Below are 20,657 nucleotides of genomic sequence, written 5' to 3' on the forward strand. Positions count from 1 at the left end.
TCCCATGGATGTTCTAAGGGCTTTGCTGCCATACAGAAAGATTTCTTGTTCCTTAGGCAGGTGTGTTATATCTGCTCATTACTTCTAGGGCGCCTGCATGTTTGATGGTTTTTGCTTTGAGTTACCTGAGTAGCAGGTTTTGTGAGTCTTAAGGGATTGCCAAGAATGTAATGACACTGCAGGCCTAGGCTCTTTGGAATTTAAGACAGAAGTACTCTTGGCCCTAGGGTAAGGGCTGTGTTTTGGACACAGAATATGTAGAAAAATAATTTTTTCACTTTATCCTCTGTGAATTTTGTACTTAGCAAAATCTGTCTGTAGCAGAATCAGATCACATATCTGCCCCCCAAAAATCTGTTTTTTAAAAAAAAATGGTAAGCTGCACTTCGTGACTAGGTCTCTGCTAACCCATCATCTTATAATTCTTAAAGTTAACTAGGGAATTTTTTAGGGTCCCATAAAGCCCACCAGCAAATACGCCACGTGATTTTTAGTAATAGATTTATAAGAGCATAGCTGCTTTCCATTTTTGCTATTGTTATTAGAATACTTAGATTTGAAACCACGAAATTATGCTTTTAATGCCAAAACTTGTAAGCCTTCAATTTTTTAAAAATTATGGTAAAAGTATACATAATATGAAATTACCATTTTAACTATTTTTTTTTAAATTAGGTCTAAGTTGTTTTCGTTTTTTTCAATAATTTATTTTATTTATTTATTTTTGGCTGCGTTGGGTCTTCGTTGCTGTGTGCGGGCTCTCTCTAGTTGCGGCGAGCGGGGACTACTCTTCATTGCGGTGCGTGGGCTTCTCATTGCAGTGGCTTCTCTTGTTGTGGAGCACGGGCTATAGGCATGTGGGCTCAGTAGTTGTGGTGCACAGGCTTAGTTGCTCTGTGGCATGTGGGATCCTCCTGGACCAGGGCTCGAACCCGTGTGCCTTGCATTGGCAGGTAGATTCTTAACCACTTCACCACCAGGGGAGTCCTGTCTTCCTTTTTTTGTGTGTGTGTGTGGTTTTTTGTTTGTTTGTTTGTCTTTTGCGGTACGCGGGCTTCTCACTGTTGTGGCCTCTCCCATTGCGGAGCACAGGCTCCGGACGCGCTGGCTCAGCGGCCATGGCTCACGGGCCCAGCCGCTCCGCGGCATGTGGGGTCTTCCCGGACCAGGGCACAAACCCGCGTCCCCTGCATCGGCAGGCGGACTCTCAGCCACTGCACCACCAGGGAAGCCCCTGTCTTCCTTTTTAAGACTGAAAAATATTCCTTCAGGCTTTTTTGGGGGTAACCTTTAATTATCCAGCAGTCATCCTATAGATAAACTATTTCTATATTCCTTTTAATTCTACTAAAAATAGTAGTAAGCTTAAAAACATTAACTTGTAGCTGTAATTGCATCCTAAAGAGTTACTTGTGCATAACCACACATAGCATATTTAAGTTCAATTTTAAACAGTATTTTCCACCAAAATAAGGTGCTCTTTAAAAACCTGTCTTTAATGATTTTGTTTTTTCCTTCATTTATGTAAACTGTTGGACTTTAGAATAGGAAGATAAATAAAACCAATTATTTTAATTACTGTGGTTGAATTTACCACCACTTTAGTGACCATGAACACTAAACATGTTCAATCTTATCTACCTATAAAATGGAGCCAGTACCTGTCTAAGGTTTAGGCATGCTTGATATTTATAAATGCTCACAGGGGAAGGCTAGGTGGAAACTAGAACTCAAGAAAAGTTAATTTTTTTTGGGCTTCCCTGGTGGCGCAGTGGTTGAGAGTCCGCCTGCCGATGCAGGGGACGCAGGTTCACGCCCCGGTCTGGGAAGATCCCACATGCCGCGGAGCGGCTGGGCCCGTGAGCCATGGCTGTTGAGCCTGCGCGTCTGGAGCCTGTGCTCTGCAACGGGAGAGGCCACAACAGTGAGAGGCCCGTGTAACGCAAAAAAAAAAAAAAAAAAAAAAAAAAAAAAAGAAAAGTTAATTTTTGAGGTCTAGATTTTCTGTTTGTTTGTTTGTTTTTTTTTCCTATTTATTTATTTATTTATTTATTTATTTATGGCTGTGTTGGGTCTTTGTTTCTGTGCGAGGGCTTTCTCTAGTTGCGGCAGGCAGGGGCCACTCTTCATCGCAGTGTGTGGGCCTCTCACTATTGCGGCCTCTCTTGTTGCAGAGCACAGGCTCCAGACGCGCAGGCTCAGTAGCTGTGGCTCACGGGCCTAGTTGCTCCACAGCATGTGGGATCTTCCCAGACCAGGGCTCGAACCCATGTCCCCTGCATTGGCAGGCAGATTCTCAACCACTGCGCCACCAGGGAAGCCCTAGATTTTCTGTTATACTTAGAAATCCTTAGGAAATAAATTATTTTTTTATATCAGCAATAAAAACTGATTGCAGTGAAAGGAAAAAATACTGCTGGTGGATTATGGCTCTCTTTCTGCTTCTACCTGTTTCTATTAAGAGAAGACTTACACACACACACACACACACACACACACACACACACACACACACACACTTAGGAATATTACTCAGCCATAAAAAATGAAATAATGCCACTTTCAGCAATGTGGATGGACCTAGAGATTACTATACTAAGCAGAGTAAGTCGGAGAGAGAAAGACAAATATCTTATGATATCACTTATGTGTAGCATCTAAAAAGATGATACAAGTGAACTTACTTACAAAACAGAAATAGACTCACAGACATAGAAACAAGCTTATGGCTACCAAAGGGTAAAGGAGGGGAGAGGGATAAATTAGGAGTTTGGGATTAACAGATACACACTACTATATATAAAATAGATAAACAATAGGACCTACTGTATAGCACAGGGAACTATATTCAATATCTTGTAGTAACCTATAGTGGAAGAGAATCTGAAAAAGAGAATATAAATAACAATCACTTTGCTGCACACCTGAATCTAACACAACATTGTAAATCAATTATACTTCAATTAGAAAAAAACAGGTAAATGATAAAAAAACAAGGAGAAAAAAACTTCCTCTGTTGTCAGTTTCACTCTATTAATTTATTTAGTCATAATTTTTTAAATCAGATCTTTTCCCATTAGAAGTCTTTGTGGTTTGTAATGATAGAAGAAGAAATATGTGGACCAAAACAAAATTGAAGTTAAAATATTGGTTTCCATAATTTAAAAACTGCATTTTCACTGTTTAATATATTAATACAGTTTTTCTCAATAAGTATCCTAAATACCAAGAATTTAGACAACTTTTCATTAACTTTGGCTCTAAAGAGTTTAATTTATCATTTATACAGTCAAGTCCTAAAGTGCTTTCCCCGTTTTTTTTGCAATAGTTGCAGAATCACCAGTTAGAGCTGACTCATTTCTCTGAAATCATTTCTGAGGAACTTTTACCTTGATAAGCCAGGTTGTGAGACCTTTTGATTCAGCAGAGCCTTATTGACAAAACCCACCAGGTAGCCTGTTACATTGACGGGTTTGGAATCTCATTTTTTTCTAAGGCGCAAAGAGAAGAACAGTTCATTTTTGTTTTTTTTAAAAAAATATTTAATTATTTTTTTGTTATTTGGTTGAGCCGGTTTTAGTTGTGGCCCGTGGGCTCCTTAGTTGTGGCACATGGGCTCCTTCGTTGCAGCACGTGAATTCTCAGTCGCGGCATGCATGCGGGATCTAGCTCCCCCACCAGGGATTGAACCCGAGCCCCCTGCATTGGGAGTGCGGAGTCTTATCCACTGCGCCACTAGGGAACTCCCAAGAAGAACAGTTCATTTTGTACTTTACTTCTTAGGTCATGTTTGTATATGTGTGTGTTTGTGTGTGTTAAAGTAACATAAAATTTACCTTTTTTTTTTTTTTTTTTTGGCGGTACGTGGGCCTCTCACTGTCGTGGCCTCTCCCATTGCAGAGCACAGGCTCCGGACGCGCAGGCTCGGCGGCCATGGCTCACAGGCCCAGCCGCTCCGCGGCATGTGGTATCTTCCTGGACCGGGGCACGAACCCGTGTCCCCTGCATCGGCAGGCGTACCCTCAACTACTGCGCCACCAGGGAAGCCCTAAAATTTACCATTTTAACCATTTTTAAGTGTACTGTTCGGTGGTATTAAGTACATTCACCTTGTGGTGCAGCAATCACCACTGTTCATCTCTAGAACCCTTTCATCTTTCCGTTAAACAACTCCCATTCTCCTCTTCCCCAGCCCCAGGCTATGCCACCATTCCTTCTGTCTTTATGAATTTGACTGCTCTAGTTCCCTCAAAAAAAAGGAATCATACAGCATTTGTCCTTTTGTGACTGGCTTATTTCACTTAGCAGAATGTCCTCAGGGTTCATACAAGTTTTAGCGTATGGCTGAATTTTCTTCCCTTTTAAGGCCGAATAATATTGCATTGTATATAGATACCACATTTTGTTTATCCAGTCATCTGTTGCTATATACTTGGGTTGCTTCTACCTTTTGGCTGTTAAACATGCTCTGAATGTGGGTAAACAAATATCTATTCAAGTACCTGCTTTCAATTCTTTTTGTTATATATCCAGAAGTGGAATTGCTGAATGATTGTGGCAATTGTAAGTTTTTAAGGAACTACCATACTGTTTTCTATAGAGTCTACACCATTTTACTTTTCCACCAGCAGTGCACAGGGCTTCCAATTTCTTTACATCCTAGCCAACACTGTTATATTCTGTTTTTTGATAATAGCCATCCTAATGAGTGTGAAATGGTATCTTGCTGTTGTTTTGATTTGAATTTCCGTAACAGTCATGTTGAGCATCTTTTCATGTGTGCCTTGGCCATTTATGTCTTCTTTGGAGAAATGTCTGTTCAAAGTTCAAAGATGCCCATTTTTGCATCTGGTTGGTTGATTGGTTTTTTTTTGCTGTTGAGTTATGTTTTCATTCTTAAAGGCAAATTTAAAAATGTCTTAAAGTTATAAGACGAAATACCCCCTTAAGCTCTTTATGCAGAATAGAAGTTTTATTCATTCTCTGACCATGGTACTTGATGAGAAAAAATCTAGTTGTGATACTAAACTACCATCTTAAGTCCCTAGTTTGAGGGTAAACAAAGCTATTGAGCTGAGAAACAATTTTAACATGAATTGGAATAGTTATCATTGATGTAAGCCTTACTAGAGTAGGGGTAGCAGTACTATATATTTCACCCATTATTTGTTCAAAATTATAAAATAGTTTTGTCTACAAATACTTTGACCCTGCTATTGACATGGCAAAACACATACTATAAAAAGCTATTTGCAGTTTCTCTTTTTGTCATGTTTGCCAGAATCGAGTGACATCAGTACATTTTGGATCCCAGCTTCTTCTCAGTCTAATCTTTAGAAGTTGACCTTTTTTTTTTCCCCTGTAAGTTTTGGACTTATTCAGAGATTTTTATGAAGTGATATATTAGTAATAAGGAAGAACAGTGACTGTAAGGATCCTGCATTTGAATCGCAGCTTAATATGAGCATGTTGGATTTTCAAAAGAAGGGAAAGTGGTCAAAGAAGGTCATGTAGGCTGGGGTTTCTCAACCTTGGTACTATTCACTTTTTTTAAAAAAACAAATTTATTTATTTTTAATTTTATTTATCTTTGGCTGCATTGGGTCTTAGTTACTACGCGCGGGTTTTCTCTAGTTGTGGCCGGGGGAGGCTACTCTTCGTTGCAGTGTGCGGGCTTCTCATTGCCGTGGCTTCACTTGTCGTGGAGCATGGGCTCTAGGCACGCGGGCTCAGTACTTGTGGCACATGGGCTTAGTTGCTCCGCAGCATGTGGGATCTTCCCGGACCAGGGATCGAACCCGTGTCCCCTGCATTGGCAGGCGGATTCTTAACCTCTGTGCCACCAGGGAAGCCCCCATTATTCACTTTTGAGGCCAGATAATTCCTTGTTGTGGGGCTGTCCTGTGCACAGTAGGATGTTTAGCAGCATCCCTGGCTTCTACTCAGTAAGCTTTGCAGTAAGCTTCACCACCCACCCACAGTTGGACAACCAAAAATGTCCCTTGGGGTGCAGAATGGCCCCAGTTGAGAGCCACTGATGCAGGTATTCACAATTATAGGATTTATGAATGAAATAGAATAGTGCAGAATCCACACTCTGGACTTTGTTAGATATTTAAAGCACTGTTTTATGTGTTATAATTGTGCTTTTGCTTTCATCCCAGAAAAATGTCTATTTTAAAAAATCATCTTCTACCAAGTTCTAGATGACAGGATCCATGAAGTGTTTTTGTTTTTACAGTTACCAGTGATTTTTCAGTCAGGTTATTAATATATGTCAAAGTCCTAGAGTCTTGGCTAGAACAGCCATTAACATCAAAGAAGAAAGACATACTTTGCAGTTTCCAACAAAGTAATATTTTCTCAGAAATTTTCATTTCACTCTTAGATACTGAATGTAGTTAATACCTTCATTTTATCGGGCTTGGTGTACTTTCCTAGGCGTTAATTTCAGTTGCTTGGATAATTCAAATCAATAATTTTCTGGAGTCACACATCCATTACATATTGGGCACCATGCTAGGCTCTGTTTACAAAGATGAACCTAGTCTTGGACTTTTAGGAGGCTGGTAAATGAGTAGTTATAATACAGAGTGAAAGGGTTTGAGATAGACATTGTAGTAAAAGAGGCTTAGAAATATACACAACTAAGAAATCAATGAATGCTATGGGGTGGGGTGGGAATGTCAAGAACAGCTGCAGAGCAGGAGGTTAACACTGGAACTAGCTAATCCTTGAAGGCAGGGCAATCAGGGAGGGACAGAAAGGTGTCTTCAGTAGGAATAGGTATGGACAAGAGCTCTCATATTCTTGCTGTATGCTAGGCAGAGTGCTAAGTACTTTACAATCACTAACTCATTAAATTCTCACCATAGCCCCTCACAAGTGATAGGTATTATCACCACCATTTACATACAAGAAAGTGAAGTATTAGAGAGGAAGTAATTTAACCAAGGACTTGTATCTAATAAGAAAAAAAGGGGGGTGCCCATGATTAGAAACTGGTATACTCTTTTTTTGTTTGTTTGTTTTGGCCACGCTGTGCGGCATGTGGGATCTTAGTTCCTCGACCAGGGATCGAGCCCATGCCCCTTGCTGTGGAAGCGCAGAGCCCTAACCACTTGGTGGCCATTCCTGGGCCACCAAGGAATCCCCAAAACTGGTATACTCTTATGTGGATAGATCATTAGTGGGTAGGATAAAGAGTGACAAGGGAATGAGAATAAGTGACTAGAAAATTAGTTTGGGGCCAAGTTGTAAAGGGTCCCCTCTCTCCCTTGTTGAACAATGTGGAGCTGTCAGAGCTGGAAGGTTTGGAGGTAGGTGGAGAGTCATAGAACCCTAGAGTTAGCAGGACCTTTGAAGGTCATGAGGTCTGGTAACCCACTAGGGAAATTAAAGTTTAGAGAGGCAAAATGTGGTACCTTACCAGACTGAACAGTTGAGTATTTCCTTCCTGATTTTCTTATAAAACAAAAAAGATAGAAACTTAATTCAGGTTGTATCAGAAGTGGTAGAGTTGAAAATGGAATTAAGATCACATCAGAATGCCTACTAAGCTAGTGGAGTCTTTGTTTCTAGTTTAAACTTTCTGGGCTCAGGACCCTTTTACATTCTTAAATTATTGAGCTTTTGTTTACTTTGTAATATCTATTGACATTTGCCATATTAGAAATTTAAACTTTAATTTGAAAATTTTATTAATTCGCCATAACTTTTTTCTTTCCTTTTAAATTTTAATAGTTTATTTGAGCAAATATCTATTTGAATTGGGCAGCGCCAAACTGGAAATGGTTAGGAGCGTTCCATCAACAGGAGCTGGGGGAAAAGCTTTTATAGAGAAAAGCAAAGCAGAAAAATTAGTTGATCAGTTATAGCTTTAACGTTTGCCTTATTTGGAAAAGCCTCATTGGCTGTTTGTTATTGGTTGTCCTTAGGTTTGATTTCTTAGCCTTGAGGCAGTTACAGGCTTAGGTTTTAGTTTGCTTATGTAGGGTTGCTAAGGTATTAGAACCACCTCGGTTTAATGGTCTCCTTGTTTAATTAATTTAACACATTCCCCCCTCCTTTTGGCCCTCCTCTCATATCGGAGAGTTGAACCAAAAATTTGGTGATAGTGCCACTCTTGGTCACCCATCAGGTTGTTGTTTTTGTCTCGTCGTGAAACTCATAGGTTATGAGTCTGGTCTGTGGAAGAATTGTTTTTGCTGTTCATCTCATTGTTTATCTTATTTCTCTGCAAGTACAGTGAGACCATCTGATGTATTGCTGATGGCTACAGACATGAATTTAAGACCCTTGAGAGAACATAGCCCACCAGGGAGATTATAATGATGACGGTCAGTCGGATAATACCAAGAGACTGAGTATGCTCCTTAGGGCTCCCTATGAACCAAACAAGTTCTTATCAAATAAAGCAAAGAATGTACCCGAAGGGCCATCAACCTGTTTTAAGTCAAGAGGCTTGTTTGTTAATCTCCTGTATTTGCTATAGTATCGGAGGGTGTGATCCAGTTATAGCAGGAGGTATTTGCTATAGCACAGATTTATGGCTTGTTTTGCCAGTAAGTAATCGAAAGCAATGCTATTATCCAAAACCACCTTAGCAAGAAATTCTAGGGACTTGTGTTGTGGAGCTGTGGCCTTAGTGGTAGATTTAGAGGCAGTTGCCAGAGTTAAGGAACATTGTCTTTCTGTGCATTTACAGAGAGCAAAAGCAAGAGGCAAAAAGGCAAACGGAATAGAGGTTTCATATTGGAGACAAAGATCTTCATCCATGAAAATGGGAGAGCCAAATACCTCAAGATGTTGTCTGCTTCTGGAGAGGAAGCTCCAAAGTCTATTTTATTTTATTTATTTATTTTTAAATTTTATTTATTTTTATTTTGGGCGGCACTGGGTCTTCATTGCTGCACGCAGACTTTCTCTAGTTGTGGCGAGTGGGGGCTACTCTTCGTTGCGTTGCGTGGGCTTCTCATTGTGGTGGCTTCTCTCTTTGCAGAGCACGGGCTCTAGGTGCGTGGGCTCAGTAGTTGCTCCACAGGATGTGGAATCTTCCCGGAGCAGGGCTCGAACCCATATCCTCTGTATTGGCAGGCGGATTCTTAACCACTGCGCCACCAGGGAAGTCCCTATAAATTTTTTATTGAAGTGAAGTTGATTTACAATGTGTGTTAGTTTCAGGTGTACAGCAAAGTGATTGAGTTATACATACATATATATCTTTTTTTTTTCAAATTCTTTTCTCTTATAGGTTATTACAAAATATTGAGTATAGATCACTGTGTTATACAGTAGGTCCTTGTTGGTTATCTGTTTTATATATAGTAGTGTATATATGTTAATCCCAAACTCCTAATTAACCCTCCACTCCCTTTCCCCTTTGGTAACCATAAGTTTGTTTTCTGTGTCTGTGGGTCTATTTCTGTTTTGTATATAAATTCATTTGTATCATATTTTTTTTAGATTCCACATATAAGTGATATCATATATTTGTTTTTCTCTGTCTGGCTTACTTCAGTTAGTATGATAATCTCTAGGTCCATCCATGTTGCTGCAAATGGCATTATGTCATTCTTTTTTATGGCTGAGTGATATCCCATTGTATAAATATACCACATCTTCTTTATCCATTCATCTGTCGATGGACATTTAGGTTGCCTTCATATCTTGGCTATTGTAAATAGTGCTTCAATGAATATTGGGGTGCATGTATTTTTTCAAATTATGGTTTTCTCCAGATATATGCCCAGGAGTGGGATTATAGAATCATAAGGTAGCTCTCTTAGTTTTTTAAGGAACCTCCGCACTGTCCTCCATAGTGGCTGCGCCAATCTACATTCCCACCAACAGTGTAGAAGGGTTCCTTTTTCTCTACACCCTCTTCAGCATTTATTATTTGTTGACTTTTTCATGCTGGCCACTCTGATCGGTGTGAGGTGATACCTCATTGTAGTTTTGATTTGCATTTCTCTGATAATTAGCGATGTTGGAGATATTTTCATGTGCCTCTTGTGGCCAGGTAACTTTGAAGTTCACTTTCTTAAAACTATGAGTTGATGTACCATCATTGCCACTACTTTAGACAGTTTAGATTGAAAAGCTTCTTATTAACTACTTCTGGCTTTTAAGAAACAACTAAAATACTATATATCATAAGTTTTGGTGAATTCTTGTGATTCTTCAGTTTTAACAAGATTCTGAAAATAAGAATTTTTTAAAGTTAAAATTGACACACATATTCTGGGCATTTGGATTTTCTTTCAGTTTATAGGACTAAAAAGTATTTGGGGGTCTAAATTTGTGCCCCTGTTTTGATGCAGGACCTTAAAATCCATAGTATATTTAATAGACTACACTGGAAATATACATTGCAGTTTTGGGTTAGCATATTAAAATGTGAACTCAAAAGTTGTATCATTTTATCATTTCATAATTTATTTTAAAACCTTTCCTTCTTTTTAGTTATAACTTCAAATTGGTCAACAGATATTTCTGCCAGTTAAATTTTACATCTTGTTTCAAAATTGGTGTGGTAGCAGGGAATTCACCAAAAGTGTGATGACATTTATAGCAAAACTAATTTCTATCACTATTTTATACTTTAAAATCATTGCTCGCATTGATTCCTTTGCTTTTTTTTTTTTTGCGGTACGCGGGCCTCTCACTGTTATGGCCTCTCCCGTTGCGGAGCACAGGCTCCGGACGCGCAGGCTCAGCGGCCATGGCTCACGGGCCTAGCCGCTCCGCAGCATGTGGGATCTTCCCGGACTGGGGCACAAACCCGTGTCCCCTGCATCGGCAGGCGGACTCTCAACCACTGCGCCACCAGGGAAGCCCCCATTGCATTTTTATAATATGGACTTAAACAGAACTTTGTTGGCTCACTATTTTAGTACCCAGAAATTCTGCTCTTGCCCATATTTGTTTACTTCTTTTTAAAAAAATTTAATTAATTAATTAATTTATTTATTTGGCTGCGTTGGGTCTTCATTACTGCGCGCGGGCTTTCTCTAGTTGTGGCGAGCAGGCTTCTCATTGCGGTGGCTTCTCTTGTTGCGGAGCGTGGGCTCTAGGCGTGAGGGCTTCAGTAGCTGTGGCTCATGGGCTTCAGTAGTTGTGGCTCACGGGCTCTAGAGTGCAGGCTCAGTAGTTGTGGCGCACGGGCCTAGTTGCTCCGTGGCATGTGGGATCTTCCCGGACCAGGAATCGAACCCGTGTCTCCTGCATTGGCAGGCGGATTCTTAACCATTGTGCCACCAGGGCAGCCCCTATTTGTTTACTTCTTTACCCACTACTGCCATTGATTCCTCTACATTTTTATAATATGGACTTAAACAGAACTTTGTTGGCTCATTATTTTAGTACCCAGAAATTCTGCTCTTGCCCATATTTGTTTACTTCTTTACCCACTACTGCTAAGGAATTTTGGTGTATGTATTATTGGTGGTATTGTAATTAAAGTGTTTTCCTTAGTGGTTATTTTATGATTCCTTGGAATTAAGTTGATAAGTCACACACATATTCTATACTGTAGTCATCTGGTGGCCTTATGAATAATCTTGTATTGCTTGGAGTACGTTATACATGTAGAACATTTTTTTCTTTCTGTGCTAAAAACAGAAGATAAATTAATTTTGTTAACCCTTAATTTGAGAAAGTACAATGTCCTATTCACTTAGTACTAGTAATACTACTTTTGCTTAATGATACGGAAAAAAAAATATGTTTATTGATGGGAAAATTGAAACCCAGTCATTTCTAGGAGGCTTGGCAATGATGACTTGTGGTTCTACCTTGAGGCTTTTATCCATAGTAGTTTGTATTTTGTAACTCAGGTATCTCCTTTTGGCTCTTACTGGCATAGATTTATTTCTTTATGTTTCAAACTGCAGAAAACTCTGGTAACTTCATAAAGTTTTTATCTTTTGCCTATCATGTGAGAGCTAAATAAAAATGCTATGTAAATTCTATTTTCTTATAGTATTTCTTTTTTTAAAAAGTGATAGATAGCAAATTTGTCTCAGATCCTGGAGTTAGACTTATTCATCTGGCTGGTTTAGAGTTTGTATTGGATGTGAGAGCTGTAGTCTGGGCGCAAATGACAAAAACTGTTGAACCTGTCTACGGAGTGTGCCTAAAGTGGATAAACTGTCTGCCCTCCCTGCCCCCCACCCCAAGTTATTTGCTTTTAGGATTAAGTCTTCCGCGGCAAGGAGGGGAGAGTATGAAGCAAAATTTCATAAACCTGTAAATAGCTTTTTATTAATGTATTTGAGAATGCTATAAAAGAACTTAAAACCATAGCAGTCTTGCGCATGCAGTACTGAAATAATTTAATATTTCTCACATGGTTCTTGGGCATAATAAACTTGTTCTGACCATGTTGGTAATATTTTCTCCTTGTCTTTCAACTGTGACTGTCTCTCCCTTTGAGGTTTGTATTAAACTGAAGAGAGAAATTAAATTTCATTGCCTCTCATTTCCCACGTTATTCACAGAGAAAAGAGCCTAAACTAACAAGACTCAAGTAACTTATATAATATTTTTTTATTAGTCCTTCAAAAATTTAAAAATTAAAATTACCTGGGAAATTATTTTGGATGTCTATTTTTTCCTAAAGATTAATTTACCCATGAGGCGGTGGTGATAGTAGTAGTAACAGTAATAGAACAGAGCATTGCCACTTCATTTATGGATTGCCGTCATATTCCAAACTCTGTTAGCCTGTGTGTTATTTTATCAAACTCTTAACCTTGTGAGATAGGTGCTGTTATTATTTCCATTTTACAGATATAGAAACTGAGGCTTAGCAAGAGGTTAAGTGACTTGTCCAAGGATACATGCTGTATGTCTGAGCCAAGATTTGAATCGAGATCTCTGAATCCAAAACCCATATATCCACTATTCTATTAATATTACCCTTAAGTCAATTGTGTTTACTAGTCATATTTCATTTGGAAAAAATTGTTCAGGTTTTGCACAGAATGAAACATTTGTCTTTCAGTGGCATGTGGTGGTAAAAGATTGTTACTTTTACTTCCACATACCCAGGCTGGTATTTGCTGTCTTCTGCCATCTCTGAAGGTAGAGTATGAAATAGATGTGGAGAAGGTAGGGTGTCTAACAATCCCAGACCTGAAATTTAGACCTTTTAATTATTGCCATATGTTAATTTTAAGAAGTTTTATATGCGACTCATTTTCTGTTTGATTTTTCATGTAAGTTTTTTTCCCCCCCTTCTGTAGCACTGATTCCAGCAGTAGTTCAAGTGATGACTCTCCAGCCCGATCAGTTCAGTCTGCAGCAGTCCCAGCACCCACTTCCCAGTTGCTTTCATCCCTGGAAAAAGATGAGCCCCGTAAAAGTTTTGGGATCAAGGTTCAGAATCTTCCAGTACGCTCTACAGGTAAAATTTTGTGTTACTCTGCTTTCCTCTCTGCTACTGTTGGGGAATGAGAGATTGAGCAACTTAAATTCTATACTTTGTACAGAATTTGTTTAAATAGCTCTCTTTCTTATCTGACTGTTGGTAATATTTTCTATTTGTCTTTCAATTTGACTCTCTCCCCCTTTTTCTTTTTGTGGTTCATTGATACTTAATGCCGTGTAATAAAAAGCAAGTGATTATAACTATGTAGTTTCTAGATTGTTATATATGTAAAGATTGCATGTTACTTGTACTTAATTATATACACATACATATATAAATACACATTATTATGCATATTATATGCATATACATATACACACATAAAGACTTTATGGTGCATGTTATGTAAAGAAAGCATGGTTCATTTTTTATTATGAATGGTTTTTTTTTTTTTAATTTTTTTTGGCTGCGTTGGGTCTTCATTGCTGCGCGTGGGCTTTCTCTAGTTGCAGCAAGTGGGGCCTACTCTTTGTTGCGGTGCACGGGCTTCTCATTGCGGTGGCTTCTCTTGTTGTGGAGCACAGGCTCTAGGCATGTGGGCTTCAGTAGTTGTGGCTCACAGGCTGTAGAGTGCAGGCTCAGTAGTTGTGGCGTATGGGCTTAGTTGCTCCGTGGCATGTGGGATCTTCCCGGACCAGGGATTGAACCCGTGTCCCCTGAATTGGCAGGAGGATTCTTAACCACTGTGCTACCAGGGAAGTCCTAAAAAGCATGGTTCATTTTTGAATAAAAATGCTTTCTGGATTAAATATTTTGATATTAGGGAAAATTTGGTACGATGAAATTGTAGAAATACTATTTTCAGTTAGATTTATATTGGTCTGGAGTCCTGTGTGAAATAACTTGGATATAAAAAAATTATGATAGGAAATCCATTTCAAAATATTAATATTTTAAATGAGGAAAGTGATGAATAATCACTTTATATAGTTAAAAGCTATACCATTGTCTTTTATTCCTAATATTTTTTACTGACATTTGGCCGTAATATATTTTTATTTCTATGTCAGGCATATTGAGTATGTAAACAACTGTTAGTAGATGGTCTAAACAACTGTTAGTAGATGGTCAAACCAACAAAGACCAAACTAAGCATTTCTTAGCTAAGTGCATTTTAATGATTACTTAAATTATTTATTAAAACGGCCTATAAAACCTACATACCAGGTTTGTGAATAGAGATATTGAGACACAAATGTTGGTGAACTTTTGATTTAGATTACTTTGTAATTTAGGAATGGACAGGGGTTATAATTGGCTTGTCTTTCTCTACAATTTTAATTTTTTTTTTTTTTTTTTTTTTTTTTGCGGTACGTGGGCCTCTCACTGTCGTGGCCTCTCCCGTTGCGGAGCACAGGCTCCGGACGCGCAGGCTCGGCGGCTGTGGCTCACGGGCCCAGCTGCTCCGTGGCATGTGGGATCTTCCTGGACCGGGGCACGAACCCGTGTCCCCTGCATCGGCAGGCGGACTCTCAACCACTGAGTCACCAGGGAAGCCCTACAATTTTAATTTTTATAATGAAGCAAATTAACACAAGACCGACAGATAGTATAATTCATCTGTAAAAGGCCTTAACGTTGTTTAGCATGTTACATGCCATTTCCCACACAATGTTATCATCAACATGATGCTTGGAAAACTAGAAATATGGCTTTCTTTCTAAGTCTTTAAAGTTTTATATATGCATATATATGTGTGTTTGTATAGTTTTTATCATGAAAATTTTAAACATACCCACAGTAGAAGGAGTAGCAAAATGAACTCCCCTTATACCATACCCCAGATTAAAAAATCATCAATATTTTGCCACATTTGCTTTGTCTGTCTCCATCTTTCTTCTTTCCTGTTCTTTGTTACCTTTTTATCGTAAAGTAAATCCCTGATGTTACATCATTTCACACTTAACTTAAAAGATCTACACTTTTGTATTTATTTGTAAAATATAAGGGTATTTTCCTGCGTAAGCATGATATCATTCTTACCTAACAAATAACTAGTAATATCTTCTAACCCCCGGTTTATTTTCAGAATTGTACGGTAGTCTCTAAAGTGCATTTTTAGAGTTATTTTATTTGAAAAAGTAAAGTTTTAATGCTAATTAGGTCAAAAATCAGACTAAAGATTTAGTAGCTTACACTTTGAGTTGTAACTAAATTAGAAAAATAAGCAACTTGTTTTTGTTTGGGGATTTAGATACAAGTCTCAAAGATGGCCTTTTCCATGAATTTAAGAAATTTGGAAAGGTGACTTCAGTGCAGATACATGGAACTTCAGAAGAGAGGTATGGTCTGGTATTCTTTCGGCAGCAGGAGGACCAAGAAAAAGCATTGACTGCATCAAAAGGAAAACTTTTCTTTGGCATGCAGATTGAAGTAACAGCATGGATAGGGCCAGGTAAGAGACAAGGAAGCTGAGTTTTAGTGTAATTTTTATTCCATTATACGAAAGGGCCACATGTTATCCTGAATGTGGACACTATTCCAGCTCTGTTTATTTTATTTTATTTTTAACAATTTAAATTTATTTATTTATCTTGGGCTGTGTTGGGTCTTCGTTTCTGTGTGAGGGCTTTCTCTAGTTGTGGCGAGCAGGGGCCACTCTTCATCGCGGTGCACGGGCCTCTCACTGTCGCGGCCTCTCTCTTGTTGCGGAGCACAGGCTCCAGATGCGCAGGCTCAGTAGCTGTGGTTCACGGGCCTAGTTGCTCCGCGGCATGTGGGATCTTCCCAGACCAGGGCTCGAACCCGTGTCCCCTGCATTAGCAGGCAGATTCTCAACCACTGCGCCACCAGGGAAGCCCCCAAGCTCTGTTTATTAAAACAGACTTTCAGTGTCTTCTGTTTTAAAGAGTGGTTACATTTTGTCATTCAACTTAATAAAATAGGTTGTTTTGGCTAGGAAGGGTTAAAGATTGTACTCTTTCTGTTAGAGAGTATGCTAACTTTGAAGAGTTGTGAAAGGCAAAGTATAGTCCCTTGTTGAACCCTGCTTTCCCAAAAGGATGGAGTTGATTGAGATAAGGTGATAGTTCCGAGGAGAATGACACCAGAATTATTCTGAATTAGAAAACAGGCTATATCAATTTGAGGGACTAGTTAGACCAGTTTTCTTACCACTATGCCCAGCACAAATTGGATCTGTTATTCTAGCTTCCATGACCTTGAAAGATAGTGACAGAGTGGCAGGACTAAGTCTTTTGAGTGCAACCCATTGAAAATTTCAAGGGGACATTTTATTGCTTGAACCTACCTGTAAGACCTATCTATTCTAAGGCAGGGAGTCTTGTCAGGCATGACTTGGGTCAGTGTTTTTCCTGTTTCAGAACCACCTGCAGTGCTTGTTTAGAATACAGACTCTTTGATCATACCCCAGCTTACTGGTTCAAAATTTGCATATTCAAATTTTAAAAACCCCTGATTTACTTGTGAGTAAATCTGTAGAAGAATGAATAGAAATGTTAAAATTATGCATTCACATTATGTGTGTGGGACAGTTGAACTTTAAGACTAAAACTTTGAGTGGAATTTATAGGGTAAACAGACCATTTTCTTGGAATATTCATTTTATGTGACAATTAAGAGGAAAAAAATAGAATTTCCCTGATAAGAATGTGTCATTTGTATATTAAAACAGGCACAGTCAGGGTTGTTAGAGTGAAGACTATAAAGTGTGCATAATTTTATGATAAAACACAGGAGTTCAAAGACATACTATCTTTTCAAAGGAATTATAACTTATGCCTTCACATTCCCTCCTCCGCAAAGTTTGAGATGTACTGCCCTAACTTGTACTGGGCTAAGAGCAACTCAGGAGTTCTTATTTAACACAATTGGAACAGGTCAGAACTGACTTTGAGGAATAATATTTAGAATGTCATATCATCTATATAAGTTTTTAGAGCCATATATAATTATTAACTAGTGAGGATCTAACTCAGGGGCATTATCAATAGGTGACTTTCTAATCTCCAAGTAGTGGGCTTAGCTTGAGATATTTATTGTAAAAAAAAAATCATTTTACCTAATTAGTTAGCACCCAGGATGTTAATTGGGCTTTTTAACCACCTGCCACTGAAGATGTTGAGAAGTTTGATTGGTTCAAGCATCGGAAAGCTGAAGGTACTTTTTCCAGATGGGACAGCATTGAAACACCAGTTTAAATGGGATATTTGAAAGCTGAGTAGGGACACTTGGTTGGAATTATGCTGTTGGATGGTTGTCATAAATGTTTTATATTGAAATGTATGGAGCTGATTGCTTCCTTAGGTCAAGGACGTCTTGGAATTAAAAAGATCCAAATCCAAGAAACCTAACTCTGTAGACAGACCTCTGGTGGCTTCTCAGATTGTGCTTTTGTACTCCTATGCACAGCATTACAATCCCCTAAACATGAAATTGCAGGATAAAACAGTCTTTTCAATGATGTGTAGACAGTAAGACTTAAAACTGGTCATGAAGGTTGAATAGATTACATGTGGAAAAGACACTCCCTTCCTGCCCCCAACTGAATTTCTGATTTTGAAATTTTAAGTGAGCTATTTGGTAGAAATGAAGCCATTACAGATTTTAATCGTTGCAAATCATGCTTTATCCTTCTGATTCTGCCTTTTTTTTAATTCTACGCCACGTACGTGGCTTGCAGGATGTCAGTTCCCCAACCAGGGATTGAACGTGGGCCATGGCAGTGAAAGCCCAGAATCCTAACCGCTAGGCCACCAGGGAACTCCCCTGATTCTGCCTTTTGAAGTACAAACCTCAAGATGTGCCTGAATTATTTTTTTCTTTTTCTCCTTTTAAATGAAATATTCCTAAGTATGTGCCCTCTATTAGTTACATAATTTTAAGAAGACCTAGTTGAGCTTAAAATGAGATATACCCCTGTGAAATAAGATGAAAATGTAGAGATAGGTGTATGAGTGCTGGGCAGTTTCTGGGGTCACCTGACTGAAAAAGTATGTACTCTCTGATGACACAGGTAAGATTAAGCTGAGCTGCCATTAGAACTATCAAACTGGAATCAGGAGTGAGATGTGTTCTGGCTGAGTTCACCCAACATCTCAGAAGTTGAGTCTTTTTAATACCGGTGTTATTGACATCATCAGTAGTGTTTCAGTGGCTGGCACTAAACACTTTGTTTTATTAGTCAGGTTGATCAAATACTAACTTTTTGGGATGGGTTTGTTTTACATTAAAAAAGAGAGCGAGAACATACAGGCTGTATTATAATTACTATCCAGAAAACGTTGAATGTCCCTGCCCTAGACGAAGTTAATAAATGGAGCTTCAGAGAAAGCCTGTGATTGAATTAGACATTGAACCAGGGCTTCTGATCATAAGAAATAGAAACCTTAAGAGTCATTTAGTCTCTTTCTGTTTGTCATTGGGTACCATGCAACACCAAAAGAAGATATTTCATAAGCGTTACTTCAGTCAGTTTTCATACAAGTATTATTCTTGTATTTAAAAATTGCTGCATTTAGACAGTTGGGTATGACAAACATAAAATGCCAACTATTTTATAAAATGTTGAAATGTAAATTAAATAATGAAGCTGGACTATTTTTAGCTGAATTTTATGTTTATTTCAGATTGTAGTTTTATACTCCACATTCAGAGCCTGCCACATAATTTTGGAACCTAAGATTAGGCTCAAATAATTACTGTTTTTTGCTGGGGATTAAAACCTATTCCTGTATTAGTGACTATTTTTAAAAACAAATCAACTTAGATTGAAATTCAGTCTTCTTTTCTATTTTAAAGATCAGGGTGTTAGCTTTCTCTTAATTTTTTGGACAAGTTTCTCTAGCCTCTGTATTCTTTTGATTTGGAGCTATTTCTGATGGTGTGTATAATTTTTCAGATTATATGAGAATTAATCCCAATATTTCAGAGACCTAATTTTTTAAAGTAGATTTTCCCATGATATATGAATACATTAAAACACTCTCTGTCCCCATCCCACTTACAGAAACAGAAAGTGAAAATGAATTTCGCCCTTTGGATGAAAGGATAGATGAATTTCACCCCAAAGCAACAAGAACCCTCTTTATTGGTAACCTTGAAAAAACCACTACTTATCATGATCTTCGCAACATCTTCCAGCGCTTTGGAGAAATTGTGGTATGTTTTGTTTTGGTTTGTTTTTTTACAATAAAAACAGTGTTAGATCTTTGTCATAAAACATAAAGCGTAGCAGAGATTATATTTGGAAAAACGATACTTAGATGGTGTAATGAATATTTTTCCCATTTGCCCTATGTGTTTGTTTGTTTTTTTAACATTTTTTTATTGGAGTATAATTGCTTTACAATGGTGTGTTAGTTTCTGCTTTATAACAAAGTGAATCAGTTATACATGTACATATATCCCCATATCTCTTCCCTCTTGTATCTCCCGCCTTATGTGTTTATAACTGCTGCTAAAAGATGATCTGGGAAAACCCAGCAGGGACTGCTTTATGTGTATATGTAAAAATATATAATTGTCTGTATTTTGTTTACATATATATTTTCCTTTCCACTTTTCTTATCTTTGTCCATCTGGTGCTGTTTTAATGCCATCTCTCGTCCTGTGGGTTGAAAGGAAAATCTGGAAGAGAAAACGTGTTTGTAAGAAAGAAGCAGCAGATTAGTGTATGATTATTTTTATCACAATGCACATCAGAAGTACCTTGGGGATTACTAGAATGTGGATAGCATGCTGGAAATTCAGTTCTATTTTGAAATTCTAATTAGAATCATTTTTTAAATTATGCAAGTCATTGTTAGATTTAGGGATAGAAGGATTTTTCTATTCCCCATGACTTAAAACTTGAGTCAAATTATAGTGAAAATAGTTTGGTTGCAGCTTTGTACCCTTAGGATATACTATTTTGTTTTGCGTTTGAAAAAACAGGGAAATACTTCTGTTTTCCTAGATTTTCTCTATATTAATAACAGTGAAGAAAGTACTGTAGTATATTTGGACTTAGGAGAGTAAACAAATGTTTTGGATAGAAACAGCTATTGTTAATCTTTTAGGGGTGTGTGTGATGTCCATTTGTTCATCTGTATTTATACACTAATGCTCTAAGCAAAAGATTCTTAATTTTTTTAATGACATTATCTAGTCCTGTGAATAAAACATTACTTGTGCTTGTGGCTGAGCTAAACCTCATCTTTAGGGGCTTGAGGCAAGAGATTGAAGTGGTTGGTAGAAGTGAAGAAAAAAAAGAGAAGCTGTATAT

At 38.1% G+C, this 20,657-nt stretch overlaps 1 protein-coding gene across 2 annotated transcripts in view; it reads left to right on the forward strand.

Annotated features, from left to right (window-relative positions):
- Nucleotides 1-20,657, forward strand: part of SPEN (spen family transcriptional repressor) — an 84,386-nt gene that overhangs the window by 42,247 nt on the left and 21,482 nt on the right. For both annotated transcript variants that reach the window (XM_060089016.1, XM_060089017.1), the window contains 3 exons: nucleotides 13,248-13,408; nucleotides 15,627-15,827; nucleotides 19,401-19,552. In XM_060089016.1, the coding sequence (XP_059944999.1) occupies nucleotides 13,248-13,408; nucleotides 15,627-15,827; nucleotides 19,401-19,552 (514 nt within the window). The remainder of the gene's footprint in view (nucleotides 1-13,247; nucleotides 13,409-15,626; nucleotides 15,828-19,400; nucleotides 19,553-20,657) is intronic.

Source organism: Mesoplodon densirostris, chromosome 2 (assembly GCF_025265405.1).
Source record: "Mesoplodon densirostris isolate mMesDen1 chromosome 2, mMesDen1 primary haplotype, whole genome shotgun sequence".
Taxonomy (NCBI): domain Eukaryota; kingdom Metazoa; phylum Chordata; class Mammalia; order Artiodactyla; family Ziphiidae; genus Mesoplodon; species Mesoplodon densirostris.